The sequence below is a fragment of the Scyliorhinus torazame genome, chromosome 22 (genome assembly GCF_047496885.1).
Source record: "Scyliorhinus torazame isolate Kashiwa2021f chromosome 22, sScyTor2.1, whole genome shotgun sequence".
NCBI classification, from domain to species: domain Eukaryota; kingdom Metazoa; phylum Chordata; class Chondrichthyes; order Carcharhiniformes; family Scyliorhinidae; genus Scyliorhinus; species Scyliorhinus torazame.
The window spans coordinates 97,303,616-97,325,334 of NC_092728.1; the positions used below are offsets into that span (position 1 = coordinate 97,303,616).

Below are 21,719 nucleotides of genomic sequence, written 5' to 3' on the forward strand. Positions count from 1 at the left end.
GCAATGCTGCAGGAGGATGTTGTGGCCAAGATGGGGCGGCGGCTCCTCGTTCACCTGGGCTCTGTCAGCTCTGAGCCCGTGCCTCCCGAGTGCCTCACCTCAACCAAGAGGCCCGGCATTATTCCACGCTGCCGAGAAAAGCAATGCGGTGGGCCAGGTCTTGCGAGCCAACAGCAACTCGCATTTACGTAGCACATCTAACATCTCAAGGCACTTTGCAGGGGCATTGTCAAAACAAGATCTGAAACAGGGCCATATGAGGAGACATCAGGACTGGTGGCCAACACATTGATTCTGAGGTGAGGTTGGAGAGGTGCAGAGGATTAGGGAGAGAGTTACAAAGATTAGGGCCATTGGCTGAAAGCACAATAGTGGGGGGAGGGGGTTGCCAATTCGAATGAGAGATATGCAAGAGGCCAGAATCGATGGAGCGCACAGATCAGAGCATTGAGGAGCTGGCGTAGGTCACGCTGTCAGGGAGAGAGTGTTTAGAAAACAAGGATGAGAATTTTAAAATCAAGACAGGGCTTGATCTGAAGCCAGTGTAGGGCAGCAAACTTAGAATTCATAGAATCCCTACGGTGCAGGAGGAGCCCATTCAGCCTGTCGAGTCTGCACCAACTCTTTGAAAGAACACCCTATCTAGGCCCATTCCCCTGCCCTATTCCCGTGACCATGCCTGACGTTTTGGACACTAAGGGGCAATTTAGCGTGGCCAATCCACCTAACCCGCACATCTTTTGACTGTGGGAGGAAACGGGAGCACCCGGGGAGGAAACCCACGCAGACACGGGGAGAACATCCAAACTCCACACAGACAGTCACCGGAGGTCCGAATGGAACCCAGGTCACTGGCACAGTGAGACAGCAGTGCTAAATACTGTGCCAACGTGCCACCTCAGGTGATGGATGGGTGGAATTGGTGCAAATTCCACACAAAGTGCCATGCAGCTTTATAACTAAACAAAGGCTTTGGAGGAGGACGGTGTGATCAACTATGTGAAAGGGTCCAGATGGTTTGAGAAGGATGAAGAGGGATGATTTACCACGATCACAGCCACATTCGTCAATTTAATCAATGTTATTTCAGCATTTTGCCTGGGGCAGGTCTGCCTGGAAGGAGGTCAAATATGGACTTGCAGGTCAGAGAGTTATTGATTTGTGGGGCAAAGTTACATTTATGGTTTGCGGAATGGTTAAGGAGGTTGCAGACGTCGGCAGTTTGCAAGGACAATAGGGCTGAGGGTGGGTTAGTTGAAGTGGGAAACTTGATGAAAAACAGGGCCGACCCGAGGAGCGTGAAGCCATTAACAATAGAGGCTGACCTGGGGACCGGGAGGGGGAGTTGAGTGGTCGGCGGTTTAGTGGGAATAGGGTGTCAAATCCCAAATTTCTTTACCCGTCAGTCTGGCCTCAATAAAAGTCGAGATGGATTTGCAGGTACAGCATTAGCTATTTTATTTAGCTTGCAAGCTTGACTCAGTTCACAGCGGCACAAAGCACATCTTGCTTCGTACACCTCTGGAATCAAGTGAGTCTGTAGAACAAAGAAGTCTGTACTGATACATTCAAATGGCATCAAGTTTCACATACACGATTCCCATAGGTCATCCTATACCCCTCCTGACCTGGTAATACATTCTGATTGGCTCACTTCCAATCCCTTCCTCTGGCCCCCATTACCCAGCATCCTTTTCTCCTCCTTTGGTGGACACACCTCTTCCTTTGCTTTGCCATGCGGTCTGAAATCCTTTGTCTGTGAACTCACCAGAATGAGACTGGCCTACCTCTACATTACATTGACTAATATCTCTAAAGTAACTATTTTATATCACATTCGTCAAGGGTGGTGCGTCTCGTGGAGAGAGAGATTGAGGGGAGCTAGAGAAACGTATGAGTTCAGGGCCAGGACGGAAGGGAAAGTTTGACATTGTGGGCTGGAGAAAGGGAGGTAAGTAGCAGAGAGACAGCCAATTGGATGGTCTCAATCCTCGTGACAAAGAAATCCATGAGCCACTTTCTGAATGTCAGGATGGAGGAGACAGGAGAGAAGTGTTTCAGAAGAGGGCCTGTGTTGGGAGAAGATAAGCTAGGCAGGAGGGGGTGGCCATCTTTGCATTCCTGGAATTTCCTGGCATAGTGACAGACAAGAACAGGGCCCGATAAAACTTCACATAGTTTAGTGACATCTGGCAATGAATGATTAAATTAGTTGTCTGCCATGAACATTCAAGTTGGTGTCTTTTGGATTTGAGGGATTGGGGATGAGGACTGAATGAAAATCGCTTATTGTCACGAGTAGGCTTCAAATGAAGTTACTGTGAAAAGCCCCTAGTCGCCACATTCCGGCGCCTGTTCGGGGAGGCTGGTACGGGAATTGTACCGTGCTGCTGGCCTGCCTTGGTCTGCTTTAAAAGCCAGCGATTTAGCCCAGTGAGCTAAACCAGCCCCTAGTCCAGCCCCTGAGCCAGGGGGACCGACCAGAATGCGAGAGGAATGGTTTTAATGGTAAAGAGAAAAAAACAAAAGGAGGCAAAGGAGGAGTAGAAATGATGGGCTCAGACAGCTAGAACACACAGGCAAATAAACACAGGGAAACACAAATTACATAGGGCTGGATACATAACAGGATTTAGTGTAGACATAAGACTACCGTGGGCAGCACGGTAGCATTGTGGATAGCACAATTGCTTCACAGCTCCAGGGTCCCAGGTTCGATTCCCGGCTGGGTCACTGTCTGCACATCCTCCCTGTGTGTGTGTGGGTTTCCTCCGGGTGCTCCGGTTTCCTCCCGCAGTCCAAAGATGTGCAGGTTAGGTGGATTGGCCATGATAAATTGCCCTTGGTGTCCAAAATTGCCCTTAGTGTTGGGTGGGGTTACTGGGTTATGGGGATAGGGTGGAGGTGTTGACCTTGGGTGGGGTGCTCTTTCCAAGAGCCGTGCAGACTCGATGGGCCGAATGGCCTCCTTCTGCACTGTAAATTCTATGATAATCTATGACATGTCCTGATAAAAAACAGTGAATAGAGAGGAGGCCCTGAGGAAGTATCCAAGGTTGAAGACACTGTGGGATAAAGTTGTCCTAGATAAGTGAAGCCAGCTTGAAACATCGTCAAACAATGGTTAGCACTGCTGCCTCATAGCACCAGGGACCCGAGTTTGATTCTAGCCTTGGGGGGCTGTCTAGTGTGGAGGTTGTACGTTCTCCTCGTGTCTGTGTCGGTTTCCTCCGGGTGCTCCGGTTTCCTCCCACAATCCAAAGATGTGTAGGTTAGGTGGACTAGCCCCTTAGTGTCCAGGTTAGTTGCGGTTATTGCGATAGGATAGGGTGGGAGGAGGAGTGGACCTGGGTACGGTGCTCTTTCGAAGGGTTGGTGCAGGCTCGATGGGCCGATTGGCCTATTCTGCACTGTAGGGATTCTATGATTCTAGATGTGCAGGTGCAGAGAGAGATGTGGAGGGTGTCTGCTGCCTTGGCCAATATTCCACCCGTGCAATACACAGAATGGTTGAATCAGGTCTTATTGACGGGCAGTCGGGAGACTGATCTACAGCTGTCTCGTATCAGCCTCATAGCATTGGCTCCTCTAAACTAGAAGATTATTTCAGGTCCCACTCCAGAAATTTGAGCACAGAATCAAGGCGCACATTTTGGCACACTTTAAGATTTTGAGATGAGATATTAAACCAAGACCCCATCAGCTCTCTGACGGTTGACTGCGCTATTCAAAAATCAGCAGGCAGCTCCTCGCTCGAATACCGGCCAATATTTATTCCTCGGGCAATATCACTAACGCAGATTATCTTGCCATTTTTCACATTCCTAAATTACCAGGCGACAGAAAATTTACTTAATTCGCTTTTAAAGCTTTCGGACGTCCTGGGGTCCTGACGGGTGCCTTGTAAATACAACTTTGCATGTTGCTAACTTTATAGAGTAAAGGCACTTAGCACATCAGGGCCAATTCTTCCACACATGCTGGTGATGATCAAAAATACTCCCTGATCTAACCATGCAGAGATTTCTACCAGTCAGCTCTGCATATGCCAGATTTCAGCACCCCCCAGTCCAACACCTCTACACCCTGCTCATTATCCCATCCCAAAACCTGGCTGACACCTATAAATCCATATATTAGTGAGACGGGATTAGAGTCTATATTTGAGTGAAAAGCACAATATTCCTCTCTTCTATCTCTAGAAGATACACCTGATTGGGTGTGGAGTCAATGCCACTAACCATTCACTTAACAGAGACACTTAGGGCAGGATATTCCGTCCCCTCCCACCAGCGGGATCTTCCGGTCCCGACAAAGGCGACCCCCCCCCCCCTACCCCGTGACGGGTTCCCTGGCGGTGGGGTCGGCAGGGCAGGCAGGCCACGCAAACCACCATCGACTTCGACAGGACTGGAAGATCCTGCCGATAGCCAACGGTGAGCCACCTCCGCCACGGGAAAGAATGCCACGGGGGTCGGAGAGGGGTGTGGGGGTGGTGGTCGGAGGGGGGAGGGGAGGGGGTGGTGGGAGAGTGGCATAGCAGGAACATCTCAGTCCTAGAATCAGAGAATGGTTACACCACAGAAGGAGGTCGTCTGTCCCACTCTGTCGGGGCAACTGGGCTCGTCCCAAACCCCACCTCTCCCTGTCTCCTCTGTCCAGACCCCTCATGATTTGGAGCATCTCTATCCAATCTTCTCTCAGCCTTCTCTCCCAGAGGAAAAACAGTCCTAGCTTTTCCAATCTAACCGCCTGACCGAAGTCTAACAATCAGGAGCATCTGCCCTGCACATTTCTCAAAAACCCAAAGATGCTGAGGTCCAATAAGAGGATCACATTACCGCAGCTAAGACAAAGCGAATGCAGAGCAAACCAGGGATCGAACCAGAAACCCCTCTTCGGCTGTACCGCACCATACAACACGCCAACTCACTCCATCACCATCTGATCAAAGTACATTCTAAAACATATCTATTGTTCTCTTTGTAGCATTTGCAAGGGTTTATACCATTATCATTTGCCAAAGCCCCAAATAGCTCTTCAGTTCAGTCTCAGAACTTAAACCCGTGCCCACTATGTGTGAAATAGCCTGAACTACACCATGGATGGAAAAAGGCTCATGTCCAAACATCTTTTTTCACTTTGACAACTGCTGTGCTAATCACACAGACGATCAGAAGATTATTTCCCTTTCTGTCTCTCTGTAGACAGTGCACAACATCCATTGGAATGGGAGCAGCAACAATCCCATAATCTCAAAGTGTGAGGCCTCACACAGCTCACCAGCAAATGGCTACTAACCGCGATCACTATCTCCTATCGGCCACGATGCCATTGATTGCTGAGTTCAATGGCGTTAGCCATGGATCAGTGGGGCAGCTCTCTGCCCTGGAGGTCAGAAGGCTGCAGGTTTGTAGTCTCACTCCAGAAGATTGGACAAATAATCTAGACTGCTGCCCTAACGCAGAGTCGAGGAAATGCTGCACTTTCCATAAGATATCTCACGTTTTTTTCAACGGAGAATCGGAGAGTTCTACCGCATGCCCTGACCTGTACCTATCTCTCAAACAACAGCATTTAAAATAGGTGATCCAGTTAGTGGGAGTTTGCTATGCAATAAACTGGCTGTTGCGGTTCCTAAATTGCAAGTGATAATGCTTCAAAAATACTTTATTGGCTGTTACACTTTGGGGCATCCCGAAGTCAATGAAGGCGCTATGAAAATGAAACTCTCTCATTATTTAAACTCAGTTTCCATCATCCACTGATCCCTGTGAACATTACTCAGGCTCGAGGGGCCGAATGGCCTACTTCCGCTTCTATTTCATAAGATTATATGGAGAGAATGGTAACAATTTTTAAAATCAAGTGTAAAGGACAATTTAAGAGGCTTCTTGAAAGGCGCGCCGTCTTGTCCAAGCAATATAAACGATTACAATATAGTCTTGGTGGGAGTGCAAATAGTGAGAATGTTAGAATCAAGGTCCCTGTATTAGTGTGACTGAAGGAATCAAATTCCAGTATGTGGGATTTTGAAATCCTTGTTTATGTTTTGAAGAAGCACATTCCGGGATTCCATAAGTTTTTAATTACACCCAGAGGCTTGGACACCAATGTCCAGGCTGGCCCGCCACTGCAGGGCTGAGGGAGGGCTGCATTGGCGGAGGTGTCGGCCTTTTGATGAGACATTAACCCAAATTCCCATCTGCTCTCCAAGGGGAAGATCCCGTGGTCATATTTTGAAGACGATCAGGGGAGCTCTTCCCTGGTGCCGTGGTTGATATTTATCCCTCGATCAGCGTCACATTAAAGAGATTATTCGGTCATTATCACATTGTGAGGGCAGCAAGGTGGCACTGTGGTTAGCACTGGGATTACGGCGCTGGGTACCCCGGTTCGAATCCCAGCCCTCGGTCACTGTCCGTGTGGAGGTTGCACATTCTCCCCGTGTCTGCGTGGGTCTCACACCTATGAATTTTTTTTTGTTTGTTTGTTTTTTTTAAAATAAATTTAGAATATCCAATTCATTTTTTCCAATTAAGGGGCAATTTAGCGCGACCAATCAACCTAACTTGGGTTGTGGAGGCGAAACCCACGCAAACACGGGGAGAATGTGCAAACTCCACACGGACCGTGACCCAGAGTCGGGATCGAACCTGGGACCTCGGCGCCGTGAGGCATCAGGCCCACTGCGCCACCATCCTGCCACCCACCCCTATGAAATGAATGAAAATCGCTTAATGTCACAAGTAGGCTTCAAATGAAGTTACTGTGAAAAGCCCCTAGTCGCCACATTCCGGCGCCTGTTCGGGGAGGCTGGTACGGGAATTGAACCGTGCTGCTGGCCTGCCTTGGTCTGCTTTCAAAGCCAGCAATTTAGCCCTGTGCTAAACCAGCCCCACAACACAAAAGAGGTGCAGGGTAGGCGGATTTGCCACGCCAAATTGCCCCTTAATAGGAAAAAAAAAGAATTGGGCGCTCTAAATCTTTTTGCAACAGCTCAAAATACATCACATTTTACCTTCACTGGTTTTCTGAAGAGATGTTTAATGAGGATCAAGGAAGGCGGTCTATTCATTTACGTGAAAGTGAATTCAAATCCAAATGAAACTCAATCCTGTTTAACAGGCCGACAGATGGTTATATTTGAATTTTTTTAAAATCTGGATTTAAGAATCCAATGATGACCATGGAGCCATTGTCGATTGTGGTAAAAATCCATTTGGTTCACTCTAGGGAAGGAAATCTGCCGTCCTTGCCTGGTCTGCCCTACATGTGACTCTAGATCCACAGCAATGTGGTCGACTTTTAAATGGCCTCGCCAGCAACTCATTTCAAGGGCAATTAGGGATGGGCAATAAATGTTGCCCCAGCCAGTGACGGCCACATCCCATGAATGAACTTTTTTTTTTAATTAGTTGTTTTTATTCTGTTTGTGGGACTTCATGGTTGGATCTCATTCTCACAACCAGTCTAGGAGCCTATGAAGAACCTGGATCTGTTTCGAAGGTGCTACTTGCTGTATTCACAATCCAATCGGACCCAGTAAGACAGTGGAATGTGGTGACTTATTCGGCGAACAATCCAGAGATACGAGTTCAAATGGCAGACGGGTAAATTAAGTTCAGTTACTCAAAATGAACCTGCTATTAAAAGCCCGAAGATGTGCAGGTTAGGTAGATTGGCCAAGCTAAATTGCCCCTTAATGTCCAACCAGTTAGGTGGGGTTACGGGGATAGGGTGGTTGCCTGACCCTAGGTAGGGTGCCCTTTCAGTGGGCCAGTGCCGACTCGATGGGCTGAATGGCCTACTTCTGCACTAGTAATTCTGTGATAAAAGGCTGTCATTTGCAATTGTGATGATGCCACATCCAGATTGTCATAAAAATCCACCTGGTTGACTCAGTCCTTTGGAGAAGGAAATGTGCCATTGTTACCTAGCCTGGACAGCCTGTGCCTTCACACTTGTCCCACAAACTCCTCGCTGCCCTCTGAGATTCTAATGAAGGGTGTCAAGGCCGAATTTCTATCTCCACAGATGATGTCAGAGTTGGCTGGGTGTTTCTGGAATTTGCAACAAGCCACTCACGTTGCATTGGCATGGGCAGTAAATACTGACCTTGCCAGCAACGCCCACATCCTAAAAGATAAGCTCAGGCCTGGAAGGTGTGAAACAAGATTTAGTTTAATTTGGATTTTAATTTACTTTCACTTCAATGAATAGACAGCCTTCCTTGATTCCTCATTAAATAGCTCTTCAGAAAACCAGGGATTGCAAAATGTGATGTATTATATGACCTGTTGGCAGCCATAAACATTAGCTATTAACATGTCGATGAACACATTCTGCCACCTTACCTTAATGCCACTCTCAGCACCTTTTGTTCTTTAACACTGCCATTAACACTCCACTGCCCAATCTCTCCCTAGCTCCAACCTATCCCTGACCTTCTGCACTGCTCCAGCCCCCTTAAACTGAATAAAATCCATCGCATTTCTCCCTCATTCGCTCTGAACACTCAAAACGTTAACTTTCTTTCTCTCTCCACAGAGGCCGAGTTCTTCCAGTGTTTTCTACTTTCATTTCAAATTTCCAGCTTTTATTGTATAAGTATTAGCTGTACACTTGACTTGACATCTGAATGAAAATGCACAATTTAGTGATGCCCCCCCCCAAAAAAAACAAACTAGTGCAGATTACTATTTCTCATTAAAGCAAAGGGACTAGCACAAATTGTTGTGATTGGTTGAAACTTGCTATTCTTGCATGTGCCCTGATGAATGTGGGATGAAAGGTTTCAGATCTCTCTTTTCAACAATAGTCGATATTAAAATTATTCAAAATATACCATAAAGAACAATACGGCACAGGAACAGGCCCTTCAGCCCTCCAAGCCTGTACCAGTCATGATCCTATCCTTGGCCAAAACCCTCAGCACTTCCTAATGCCATATCCCTCTATACCCATCCTATTCATGTATTTATCGAGACGCCTTGTGAACACTGTTAATGTATCTCCTTCCACGACCTCCCCTGGCAACGCGTTCCAGGCACTCACCACCCTCTGTGTAAAAGAAACCTGCCTCGCACATCTCCTCTAAACTTTGCCCCACAGACCTTCAACCTATGGCCCCTGGTGACTGACCCCTCCACCCTGGGAAAGAGTGCCTGCCCATCCACTCTATCCAAGCCCCTCATAACCTTGTAGCCCTCTATCTATAGACATTTTCTCCATGTTTGCTAATCTGTTTCCTTCTCAATTCTTTCCTTCCCCTATTCTAAGTTCCTCCAGATGTATGAAATACATTCTCCTAACTTCCCCATAGCCTGACACGTGCGGAGGTACAGTTCCATAGGCACCTCCAGCCCCTCTGCTCTGCCTCCTTCGTCAATGAGGCCGGACACTGGGTGAAACTATTTCACATGGTGGGGGAACAGCGCAACTGAACTCTCACTTGACATCCAAGCCCACATATGCTTCCCAGCGCATGTCACTATTGTGGGAGGTTCACTAAATTGGCCACTGGGTTGATGGGGTTGTCCAATCCTGAGAGACTGAGTAAATTGGGCTCACATTCCCCGGAGTTTCGAAGAATGTGAGACGGTCTGATCGATTCTGAAGGGGCTTGATTGGGCGGATGCTGAGAGATTGTGTCCATTGGTCAGAGAGGTCTGAAATACACGAGGGCCTCAGGATGAGGGGGGTGGGGGCGGTGATCATTTAGGACAGAGACGAGGAAAGATTTCCTCACTCAAAGGGTTGTGAATCTTTGGAATTCTCCATCCCAGAGGCTTGCGAATGCTCCATCATTGAATATATGTACGGCTGCGACAGGCAGATTTTGGTCTCTCAGGGATGAAGAGATATCGAAAACAGTTGGGGAAATGGGGTTGAAGCCCAAAATCAGCCATGATCGTATTGAATGGTGGAGCAGTCTCGATGGGCTGAATGGCCCACTCCTGCTCCTATTTCCTGTGTTCTTACTGTAAAGAATTTGGGCTGACACTTCCTCACCCACAGCTCCCCCTCCACCCACTTATCCCAGCAGGAGAGTGTAAATAAGCACCTTGGCACGGTTTACCACGTTAAAACACCATGGTAGTACAGGTGGCTAGCACTGTGGCTTCACAGCGCCATGGTCCCAGGTTCGATTACCTGCTGGGGCACTGTCCGCGTGGAGTCTGCACGTTCTCCCCGTGTCTGAGTGGGTTTCCTCCGGGTGCTCCGGTTTCCTCCCACAGTCCAAAGACGTGCAGGTTAGGTGGATTGGCCACGCTAAATTGCCCTTAGTGTCCAAAAAGGTTAGGAGGGGTTACGGGGATAGGGTGGAAGTGGGGGCTTAAGTGGGTCGGTGCAGACTCGATGGGCCGAATGGCCTCCTTCTGCACTGTATGTTCTATGTTCCTCTATGACAGGGCAGCACAGTGGCACAGTGGTTAGCACTGAGGCCTCACGGCACCGAGGTCCCAGGTTCGATCCCGGCTCTGGGTCATTGTCCATGTGGAGTTTGCACATTCTCCCGTGTCGGCGTGGGTCTCACCCCCACAACCCAAAGATGTGCAGGGTAGGTGGATTGGCCACACTAAATTGCCCCTTAATTAGGAAAAAGAAAATAATTGGGTACTCTAAATTTTTTTTTTTTTAAAACACCATGACAATGCAAGGTTTTGTTGTTGCTGTGCATCATCAAAGCTTTATATTTATTTAAAAATCACTTTCCATCAGAGGTAAAGACCGAACTGAGGTAAGTTTCGCAATCAATCGCTGCAAGTAAAAAATAAATAATACAAAAATTTGATAGACCAAACTGAATAAAATACCGCACTGTTCATCAGATTAGGGTTTTATGTTATCGGGGTTCAAAGCTTAACAGTCATTAAAGTTTATTCACTGTGCGGATGGCACACGGCTCTGGAATATTTTTAAATCTTGTCATTTTGCCTCTTAATCCAGTTCGTCGTTTTGAGATCCATCGCTGGTGACAACGTTTAGATTCATCTGTGGATAACAAGTAGTGACGTTTGAAGTTCGGCAGCGATCTTGTGAAAGACTGGCAACGTTGATCACGTTTGTTCTCGCGTTGTCAGCGAAGTGGAGATAAGAGGTTGTGGCATGCATAGAAGGAATTAACCTGGGACATTTCTGACCAGTAGAGAGGAGGCTTTTGTGACATCGGGTTGGAATGATTTGTCACCAAGATCCCCCCCTGCCATGTTTTGGGGGAAGCTGAGAAATGGGAGTTGTGGAAATTGTTTACTATTGAACGTAAGATACAAGAGCAGGAGTCAATCATTCGATGCATCGCGTCTGTTCCTCCATTCAAGAAGATCAAGACTTATCTTCCGCCTCACATCCATCTCCCTGTCCTGTTCGCATACTCAATTCCCTTAAAATCTAGCAATCTAGGCCTTGAATATGCTCAAAGTGATTATCGCCAATTATCTGTGAGACAGCATTCCAAAGATTCACAATCCCCCGTGTGAAAAGATGTATCTTCATCTCAGCTCTGAATAGCCTACTCCTTTATCCTAAGACATCTTACAACACCAGGTTAAAGTCCAACAGGTTTGTTTCGATGTCACTAGCTTTCGGAGCGCTGCTCCTTTATCCTAAGACTGTGCTCTCTCATTCTAGTCGCCCCAGCCAGAGTAAACAGCCTCTCAGCATCTAATCTGTCAAAACCTCTGGAAACTGTATACGTTTCAATAAGATCACCTCTCATTCTGCTAAGCTCCAGAACAAATAGGTTAATACAGTATAACCTCTCCTCATAGGGCATGAATCAATCTCGTGGACTTTCATTGCATCCCCTCGGAAGGTAGTTTGTCATTTTGTCCGTGACTTTTATATTCGGTTGAGTAATGAAGTCTCTGTAACAATCTCAATCGGCCTCTGTGCTTGCAGCCTGTGCCATGAAGCCATCATTTGTATGCTCAGATTTCTGATCACCACAAAAGTCTTCCTTTTAATTTACCAAATATAATTGAAGGATTATCCTTAGAAATGAAGCTCACCAGGTTAGAATTTGCGCTTTATGAATGCCTTGGAACATCCTCTTTATGTAGAGGTCAGCCGACACAATCAACAGCAAATACTAACAGCCACATAATGAGTTCTCCAGAGCTCCGTGCTTTCCCAGCAGGGAGGGACCACTTTTCCGATTCTTTGAAAAATGTCTCTTTGACAAAAGAAGGACTAGATATTGTTTACAACAACCAGGATATGCCATTGACGATTCCACTACAAAGACAGGAGTCTGACGTTATGTTACACCTCAAGGGCAGCACAGTGGTTAGCACTGCTGCCTCACAGCGCCAGGGACCTGCGTTCGATTCCGACCTCGGTTGACTGTGTGGAGTTTGCACTTTCTCCCCGTGTCTGCGTGGGTTTCCTCCGGGTGCTCCGGTTTCCTCCCACAGTCCAAAGATATACAGGTTGGGTGGATTGGCCGTACTGAATTGCCCCTTACTGCCCAGAGATGTGCAGGTTAGGTGGACTGGCCACGCTCAATTGCTCCTTAGTATCCAAAGGTTAGGCGGGGTTACAGGGCAAGGGTGGGGTGCTCTTTGAGCGGGTCGGTGCAGACCAGGTGGGCGAATGGTCTCCTTCTGCACTGTAGGGATTCTATGATTTTATTCTATGATAATGATGGCCCTGCTCGTGAATTTTTATTATTATTTGGCACCTCCATTTCACCCCTCTCCTTAAAAAAGCCGCTTTCAAACGTTCCACAGCCAGTGCCACATTCTGCACCTGCTTCACATCTTTGCCACTGCACCAATTTTTAAACAGTAAAAAAAAAGAGATATCTATACTTGCTTGTGTAAGACAACCCACGGACAAGATGATTCCCTCCTCCCCCCCGATAAAATTTCGCACAGGCGTTTGGAATAACATCCCTGGCATTACGTGACAAGTTGCGCGTCTTCTTGCCGCTGGTGCCCAGGACAAGACCATCTTTTGTGTATCAATGTGTTCCTATCTGCTATTCCTCCTCCAGCTCTGTGATGTTTAAATAGCAACATTCCTGACTTTAGTCTTGGCTCTAAATCATGCAATCATAGAACATGGCAGCACAGTACGATTCTCATGTGCCCAGAATCATTGAATCATAGCAATTTACAGCATTGAAGGAGGCCATTCGGTCCATCGTTTCCATGCTGGTCGACAAGCCACCATCCAGCCTATTCCCACCCCTGATCTGTAGTCTTGTAGGTAAAGTGCTTCAAGTGCCTATCCAAGTACATTTTAAATGTAATGAGTGTTTCTGCCTTGACCACACTTTCAGGCAGTGAACTCCTGACCCCTAAAAGATTTCCCCCTCAGTTCCCCTCCAAATCTCCCACCTCTTCCCCTAAATCTCTGCCCCTGGTTCTGGGTGCGTCATCTGAGTGGTATAAGGCCTCCCCATCCACTCTATCTAGATCACTCAAAATTTTATACACTTCAATCGCGTCTCTCCCCAGTCTCTTCTGCTCCAGAGAAAACAATCCCAACCTGGCCAATCTTTCCTCATCATTGAAGTTCTCCAGTCCAGGCAACTTCTTGGTATATCTGCTCTCTGCCCCTCTGATTGAATGGCATCTTTCCTATAGAGCGGTGACCAGAACTGCACGTGGTCTAACTAGTGTTTTATGCAGTTGCATCGCCCAGCTTCTATAGTCTATGCCTTGGCTAAATAAGGCCAGTATCCCATGTATCTTCTTGAGCACCATACCTACCTGCCAGGGATCTTCAGCGGTCTGCCATGCAGTTCAAGGTGTCCTTGTTCCTCTGTGCATCTGTGTCCCACTAGTTAGTGTATGCCCTCGTTAGCCTTCCCCAAATGTGTCACTTCATACCATTCCGAATTAGACTCCATTGCCACAGCTCTGCCCACTTGACACCTTCCTGCAAAGAAACTCTTTGAAAGGCGATCCGACTGTCCCAGTCGGCTGCCCTTTCACTATATGGCCCTGCAATAATCCTTCCCCCTTCAAATATATATCTGCTTCCCTTTCGGAAGTCACTACTGGATCTTCCTCCATCACCATTTCACAGCTGCTTAAACAACATCTCTTTATCTCGTCCCTGGTTCTTTTGCCATTCACTCCTCTCGCTGTATCTGTGCTGAGGATTGGCCTGGATTCCCAGCAGCAGAGGTTTAAGCTGACGAGTGGAATTAACAGGGAAGCTCTGATTTGAATACCACATTGCTGGTGGACGATAGCAGAACTGATAGGGTGTGATGTGATATGGTCTGGCCCACCATTAAAAGGGAAACCTGGGGGAAGGTCAGGACCTATGTATGAGGATACTCCCAAATTACCTTGAGGAATATAACTCTCTAGTTTTTTAGGACATTATGAATAATGATGGGCAGCATTGCACTATATATTGGGAGCTGCTCTGTATCTACAGTTTTTTAAATATTGTGACTTTCAAAGAGGAACTGGATAAAGATTTGAAAAGGGAAAACATTGCAGAGCCCTGGGAAAGGTGTGTGGAGCCGTGGGAATTCTCTTTCGCTCGTTTCCGGTATGTGGAAGTCGCTGGTTAGGCCGGCATTGATTGCCCAACCCTAACGGCCCCGGAGAAGGTGGTGGTGAGCTGACTTCTGAAACCTCTGCAGTGCATGAGGTGTCGGTGCACCCACGGTGCTGTTAGAGAGAGAGTTCCAGGATTCTGACCCAGCCACAGTGAAGGAACGCCCGATCTGCGGGATCCTCCGCTTCGCCGGCAACGCACCCACGCTCGCGGAATTCCCGACGGCGTGGGCTAGCCCACAATGGGAAAACCCATTGGCCGGCTGCCGGGAGTGGAGAATCCCGCTGACACCAGGGGGGTGCCACGCTGGAAAATGGGGCTGAGGGACCGAGAATCCCGCCCAGTATGTTTCCATATCAGGATGGTGAGTGGCTTTCCATTTGTATTCGTATCTTTTGTTGTTATTAAACCATAAATGCCTTAATAAAATGTTGTTACAAAAAAGAATGGTGAGTGGCTGGGATCAGAGTGGTATTCCCATGTGTCTGCTGCCCTTGTCTTTCTAGGCGGATATCTCTTTCCAAGTCCCTCAACCCCACAAACACACAGTGGAAGGGCCGAATGGACTTTCTGCGTCGCCTCACCCTGTGCCATGGTGGCAACAATGTCAACACTTGGTGTGGACTCCACCGGCTCTAAAGACGCCGTGCAAAGAAACGTTTTCAAAATTGAGCAAACATGCCTGGTCACGTTTCGACAGGCCAGATCTAACACCCCCAGGATTCTTACCCTGTCCTCGCCGTCTGAAAAGGTTCCGAAAGTTACTCAGACCCAGAACACCGCCCAATCCAAATCAGCAACTTTCATACCAGGACGGTCCCGGGCTGGGAAAAGGGGGAAGAAAACCTCCGCCAAAATATACCTCGCATTCCAAAACCGCACCAGTAAAACAAAAGGTGCTTGTGTAGCCTGGAGCATTGAAACAGACACACACACAGCCACTTCCCCCGTGTACCAGGAGACTGCTCGCCCTGCTAACAGCTCATAACCCCGGGGAACCACTGCCTCCATACCCAGGTTTCGCTACATTCAGGAATCGTTCCAACACACTCAATGGTCAGAAGGGAAGGAGCGAGAGGAGGAATTTTTCACATCACCATCCCCCCCCCCCCCCAAAAAAAAAAGTCTTGAAAAATGATATGCATTTGTTTTGTTTTTTAAAAACAATTGTCAGCTGCCTGATAGAAACCGGAGGGACTGCCACATATGAAGCAACACCCCTCCCCCTTGGCTGCTCCTCATTCTCCTTACCTCGAACAGTTGAGGGATTTCCCTCCTGGAAAGGTAATCCTTGGCATCGCTGGAGTTCATGCCGGGCGATGAAGCTAAGTAGGTGAGTCCTGAAACTGACCAGTGAAACTGACAGCAGTCAGGGTTCCTGGCGCCGCCGCTGTCCCGGTCTTGCATCCAGCCCCCCCTCTCTTCACACAATGCAACATTAAAGTCTCAAATATGTTCCTGGCCAAGGTGGGGGGGACACATCTCCCCCTTTTCGGTGTGAAATCGACTCGGACCTTTCTCACGCCACAACAGAGGGAGAGAGAGAGGAAAACACTGGGATTAGCTGGTAAACCAGGACATCTTTGTCACTCCCTGGGAATCTCCCTCAATCAACCCTGCCGCAAGTTTTCAATCCTCAATTCTTCAATCTCCCAGCCTTCAACCTCACTGATCGGGTTTACCTGTTTACCCACCTCCAATCTCCCTCCCTCTGTATCTACCACCGGGGAGGGGTAATTACAGGCACCTCCCGGGCGTCCGCATGTTATTGTCTTGCTTGACGGTCGGTGGACTTGAGTGAATGAGATTCCTTGTGCTCTTGTGCCTGCCTCCCTCCCTCCCTCGCTCCTTTTTCCCTAACATCAGCCCAGGGTCCAAGCGCCCGCGTTTTCCAGCCCAACCAGGAACAGAAGATGCTGGACAATCTCAGCAGGTTAGACAGCAACTGCGGAGAGAGAAGGGATCTAAGGTTTCGAGTCTGGGTGTCCATTTGTCAAAGGTAGAGGGAACTGGAAATAGAATGAGATTTATACTGTTGTGTGTGTGTGGGGGGTGGGGGGTGGGGGGGTCGTAGAGCAGGACAGAGAGCCAGTGATAGGTGGAGACTGATAAAGATCAAGTCTTCACCTTCGACAACAAGTTCTTCATCCAGACACACGGAACAGCCATGGGGACCAAATTTGCACCTCAATATGCCAACGTCTTCATGCACAAGTTTGAACAAGACCTCCTCACCGCACAGGACCTTCAACCGACATTATACACCAGATACATCGATGACATTTTTTTTCCTTTGGACCCATGGCGAAGAATCACTGAAACGACTACACAATGACATCAATAAGTTCCATCCCACCATCAGACTCACCATGGACTATTCTCCAAAATCAGTTGCATTCTTGGACACACTCATCTCCATCAAGAACGGTCACCTCAGCACTTTGCTTTACCGCAAACCCACGGATAACCTCACGATGCTCCACTTCTCCAGCTCCCACCCTAAACACATTAAAGAAGCCATCCCCGATGGACAAGCCCTTCATATACACAGGATCTGCTCAGGCGAGGAGGAGCGTAACAGACACCTACAGATGCTGAAAGATGCCCTTGTACAAAGGGGATATGGCGCTCGACTCATCGATCGACAGTTCCAACACACCACAGCAAAAAAACCGCACCAACCTCCTCTGAAGACAAACACGGGACCCAACAGACAGAGTACCTTCATCGTCCAGTACTTTCCCGGAGTGGAGAAACTACGACATCTTCTTCGCAGCCATCAACACGTCATCGATGAAGACAAACATTGGTGGCTAAGGTCATCCCCACACCCCCACTACTTGCCATCAAACAACCGTGCAACCTCAAACAAGCCATTGTTTGCAGCAAACTACCCAGCCTTCAGAACAGTGACCACGACACCACACAACCCTGCCATGGCAATCTCTGCAAGACGTGCCAGATCATCGACATGGATACCATCATTACACGTGAGAACACCACCCACTAGGTACGCGGCACATACTTGTGCGACTCGGCCAATGTTATCTACCTCATACGCTGCAGGAAAGGATGTCCCGAAGCGTGGTACATTGGCAAGACCATGCAGACGCTGCGACAACGGGTGAACGGACATCACACAATGGTGGGGAACACTTCAGCAGTCTAGGGCATTCAGCTTCTGATCTTAGGTAAGCGTTCTCCAAGGCGGCCTTCAGGACGCGCGACAACACAGAATCGCCGAGCAGAAGCTTATAGCCAAGTTCCGCACACATGAGTACAGCCTCAACCGGGAATTTGGATTCATGTCGCATTACATTCACCCCCACCATCTGGCCTGGGCCTGCGAAATCCTACCACCTGTCCTGGCTTGAGACAATTCACACCTCTTTAACCTGGGGTTACCCCTATCTCTGGCTCTGTAAAGACTTAATTACCTGCAATTCAAAGTGTCGTCTTACATCTTTGACTTTGTCTACATAAATGTTTCTGGAACCTACCTCTCCATTCACCTGAGGAAGGAGCAGCGCTCCGAAAGCTAGTGATTTGAAACAAACCTGGTGGACTTTAATCTGGTGTAGTAAGACTTCTTACTGTGCTCACCCCAGTCCAACGCCAGCATCTCCACATCATCGATAAAGATATCGTGGATGAAAAGTTTTGTGAGGGCCACAAAGAATCCAGCACAAGTTTTAAGGATACAAAGAAATAACATTTATTTACAATAACATACATACACACAGCAGCAGCAGCAGCAACTTCGCTTGCTGCTCACTCCTTCCTGTTGGTTCCAAACTGGCCAGCTTTATTTATACAGGGAGTCTGCTAATGGTTTCTCCGCCTCCTCATTGGGGAAGCTCATACTCCCAGAGGATTGTGGGATTGTCATTAGTCCCCAGCCAATGGTAAGCAGGCAGGTTATAACATCCCTCCCCCCTAAAGTCCAAGAAATCCACCGAAGACCCTGGCGAAGGAGGGCGTCGGACTCGTTTTGCCGCAGGCCGGACACCATTTGCACGAGGCGCTGGATTGGGCGGCGTGTGACAAACGGAGACCGGTGCTTCCGTGATGAACAACGTAACGGTTGTACATCCACAGCCCGTGGGTCCGAGGATTCCCCCTCTGATGCGTCCTGTGTCTCCATCTTGGAGTCAGAGTCTGCTGCCTCTGTCATCTCGGCGTCTCTATCTCCACGCGGTTCTGTAACGACCTGCGCAGGCTTTGAGTGAGGCACCAGAGGAAGATTGTGAGGACTACTTTCCATTGTCTCTGGTCTCTGTGGCTGTAGAAATGAGCTCCGGGGGCGGGGAATCTTTGGAAGGGATAGTCTTCTGGACCGAACGTGGTCTACATGTTTGCGCTGGAGACGACCCTGGGCTTGCACCTGGTAAGATAGAGGGCCCGTTTGGCGAAAGATTACGCCAGGGACCCACTGGGCTCACCAGCAAAATTCCGAACGAACACTGGGTCACCGGGTGCAAACTGCCGAATCGGCCGATGCCGAGAAAAACCCTGTCCCTGCCGTTCTTGTGTGCGGCGTACTTTTGCGCCAATGTCCGGGAAACCCATACTAAGGCGGGTGCGAAGTCTCCGGCCCATTAGGAGTTCTGCGGGAGCAACCCCAGTCACCGCATGGGGGGTGGTCCTATACAAAAACAAAAAGCGAGCCATACTCGTGTCCATTGACGCGGAAGACTGCTTCTTTAGGCCTCGTTTGAATGTCTGCACTGCGCGCTCCGCCAACCCATTTGAAGCTGGGTGGTAAGGGGCAGTGCGGATATGGCGAATGTCGTTCATCTTCATGAACCTCGCAAACTCCTCACTTGTGAACGGAGTGCCGTTATCTGTGACCAGCACCTCGGGGAGGCCAAGCGTACTAAAAGACAAACACATCTTCAATTGTTGCGCAGGACGTTGTGCCTAGCATCTTATGCACCTCTAGCCATTTAGACTGGGCGTCGATTAATAGAAGGAACATGGATCTTTGAAAAGGGCCTGCGAAATCCGCATGCAAGCGCGTCCAAGGCCGCCCTGGACATTCCCAGTGATGTAGGAGCAGGGCCGGCGGAAGCTTCTGATGCATCTGGCAAACGGAGCAGTTTTGGGCCACCTTCTCAATGTCGGTGTCAAGGCCTGGCCACCAGACATAACTCCAGGCCAACATTTTCATTTTGATCACGCCTGGATGCCCATTGTGCAAGTCTGATAGTATCAGCTCCTGGCCTTTTTCCGGGACAATCACACGTATCCCCCACAAGAGGATGCCGTCTTCTACGCTGAATTCTGACAGCTTGGAGGAAAATGCCCGCAACTCGCCTGGGAGCTGTCTATGCTGCCCACCACACAGGACTATGTGCCGAACCTTTGACAGGACTGGCTCCGTCTGGGTCCACTCACGGATCTGTGATGCTGTGACAGGCAAGGTGTCCATAAAATTTAGGGTTGCAACCACCTCACCGGTCGTGGGGGTCGACATGGGGCCGGTCGATAAAGGCAATCGGCTCAGTGCGTCGGCATTCGCTATCTGCGTTCCTGGTTTGTGCTCCAGAGAATACTCGTATGCAGCGAGCAACAAAGCCCAGCGCTGGATCCGTGCGGAAGCAATGGGCGATATTGGCTTATCCTCTCTGAAAAGTCCCAGCAGAGGCTTATGATCAGTCACGATAGTGAAGTGGCGGCCATACATGTACTGGTGGAAACGTTTCACCGCAAAGACCACTGCCAGGCCCTCCTTCTCGATCTGCGCGTACTTTTTTTCCGCTGCAGTCAATGTGCGGGAGGCGAAAGCTATCGGCCACTCGGCCCCGTTCTCCATCTTGTGGGACAGGGCGGCCCCAATACCATACGGGGATGCATCACATGTGACGAGCAAAGGCTTTCCAGGATCATAGTGGGTTAGTAAACCAGACAACAACAATTGTTGCTTTACCCGCCGGAAAGCGGTTTCTTGCGGCTGACCCCAAACCCAGGTGTGATTTTTCTTTAGCAGAAGGTTCAACTGGGCCAGCGTAGTTGCCAGATTGGGGAGGAACTTCCCTTAATAGTTTACGAGACCGAGAAAAGAACAAAGACGCGAAGTGTCAGTCGGGGCGAGGGCCTGTTGAATCGCGCGCACCTTCTTTGCGACGGGGTGCAAACCTTCGCGGTCCACCCGATAACCTAGGTAAACTACTTCCTTTGCCTGAAAGAAGCACTTTGTGCGACGTAAACGGACTCCAGCCTCCGAAAAGCATCTAAGGACAGCCTCCAAATTTTCCAAATGTTCCTGCTCCGACGTCCGTGTAATCAAAACGTCATCTAAGTAGACAGCGACACGCTGTAAACCTCTCAAAATGCCCTCCATAACACGTTGGAAAATAGCGCAGGCAGAGGATACTCCAAAGGGCAAACGTGTATATTCATACAGGCCCCGGTGTGTATTAATCGTTACATATGGTAGGGAGGCATGGTCCAGCTCCAACTGTAGGTAGGCGTGACTCATATCTAATTTTGTGAACGAGAGTCCGCCTGCAAGCTTCGCGTAGAGATCCTCTATGCGAGGCATTGGATATCGGTCAAGTCGGGAAGCCGTATTCATTGTAAGTTTATAGTCGCCGCACAAGCGAACTGTGGCATCTGGCTTCATTACAGGTACAATTGGTGCTGCCCAGTCAGTGAAACAAACGGGCCTGATGATACCCAAAGTCTCCAAACGAGTGAGCTCCCCTTCTACCTTCTCGAGCAAGGCATAAGGCACCGGGCGCGCCCGGAAATAGCGCGCCGTGGCTCTTGGTTCGACTTGGATACGGGCTACGGCCCCTTTTATTTCCCCCAAACCGGGCTGGAATACATCTGGGTATCATCCTAGCACCTCAGTCAACCCTCCAGAAACTGTTTGGAGGATGTGCTGCCACTGCAACCATAAATGGCGCAACCAGTCCAAACCCAACAGGCTGGGCCCATGGCCGCGCACCACGATAAGTGGGAAACGCCCCTCCTGGTGTCCATAAACAGCAGGGGTCATTGTAGTTCCTGCAATGTCCAATGGTTCCCCCGTGTAGGTGACCAACCTGACCTGTGTGTCGGTTAATGTAAGGGTCTGTATACCCTGCTTGATGTGGTCGAATGTCCTCTGGGTGATCACGGAGACCGCTGCGCCAGTGTCCAACTCCATCTCAAGCGGGTGACCATTGACCCGTACTGTCAACTTAATG

The 21,719-nt window shown here is 48.9% G+C and overlaps 1 protein-coding gene across 3 annotated transcripts in view; it reads right to left on the reverse strand.

Annotated features, from left to right (window-relative positions):
* The window catches only part of LOC140399248 (adenylate kinase isoenzyme 1-like), a 242,246-nt gene extending 225,920 nt beyond the window's left edge, over positions 1 to 16,326 (reverse strand). For 2 of the 3 annotated variants that reach the window (XM_072488681.1, XM_072488680.1), the window contains exon 1: positions 15,778 to 16,326. In XM_072488681.1, coding sequence (XP_072344782.1) covers positions 15,778 to 15,933 — 156 coding nt within the window. In that variant the 5' untranslated portion in view covers positions 15,934 to 16,326. The remainder of the gene's footprint in view (positions 1 to 15,777) is intronic. The other variant, XM_072488679.1, reaches the window with a different exon arrangement.
* Positions 16,327 to 21,719: the final 5,393 nt, after the last annotated feature.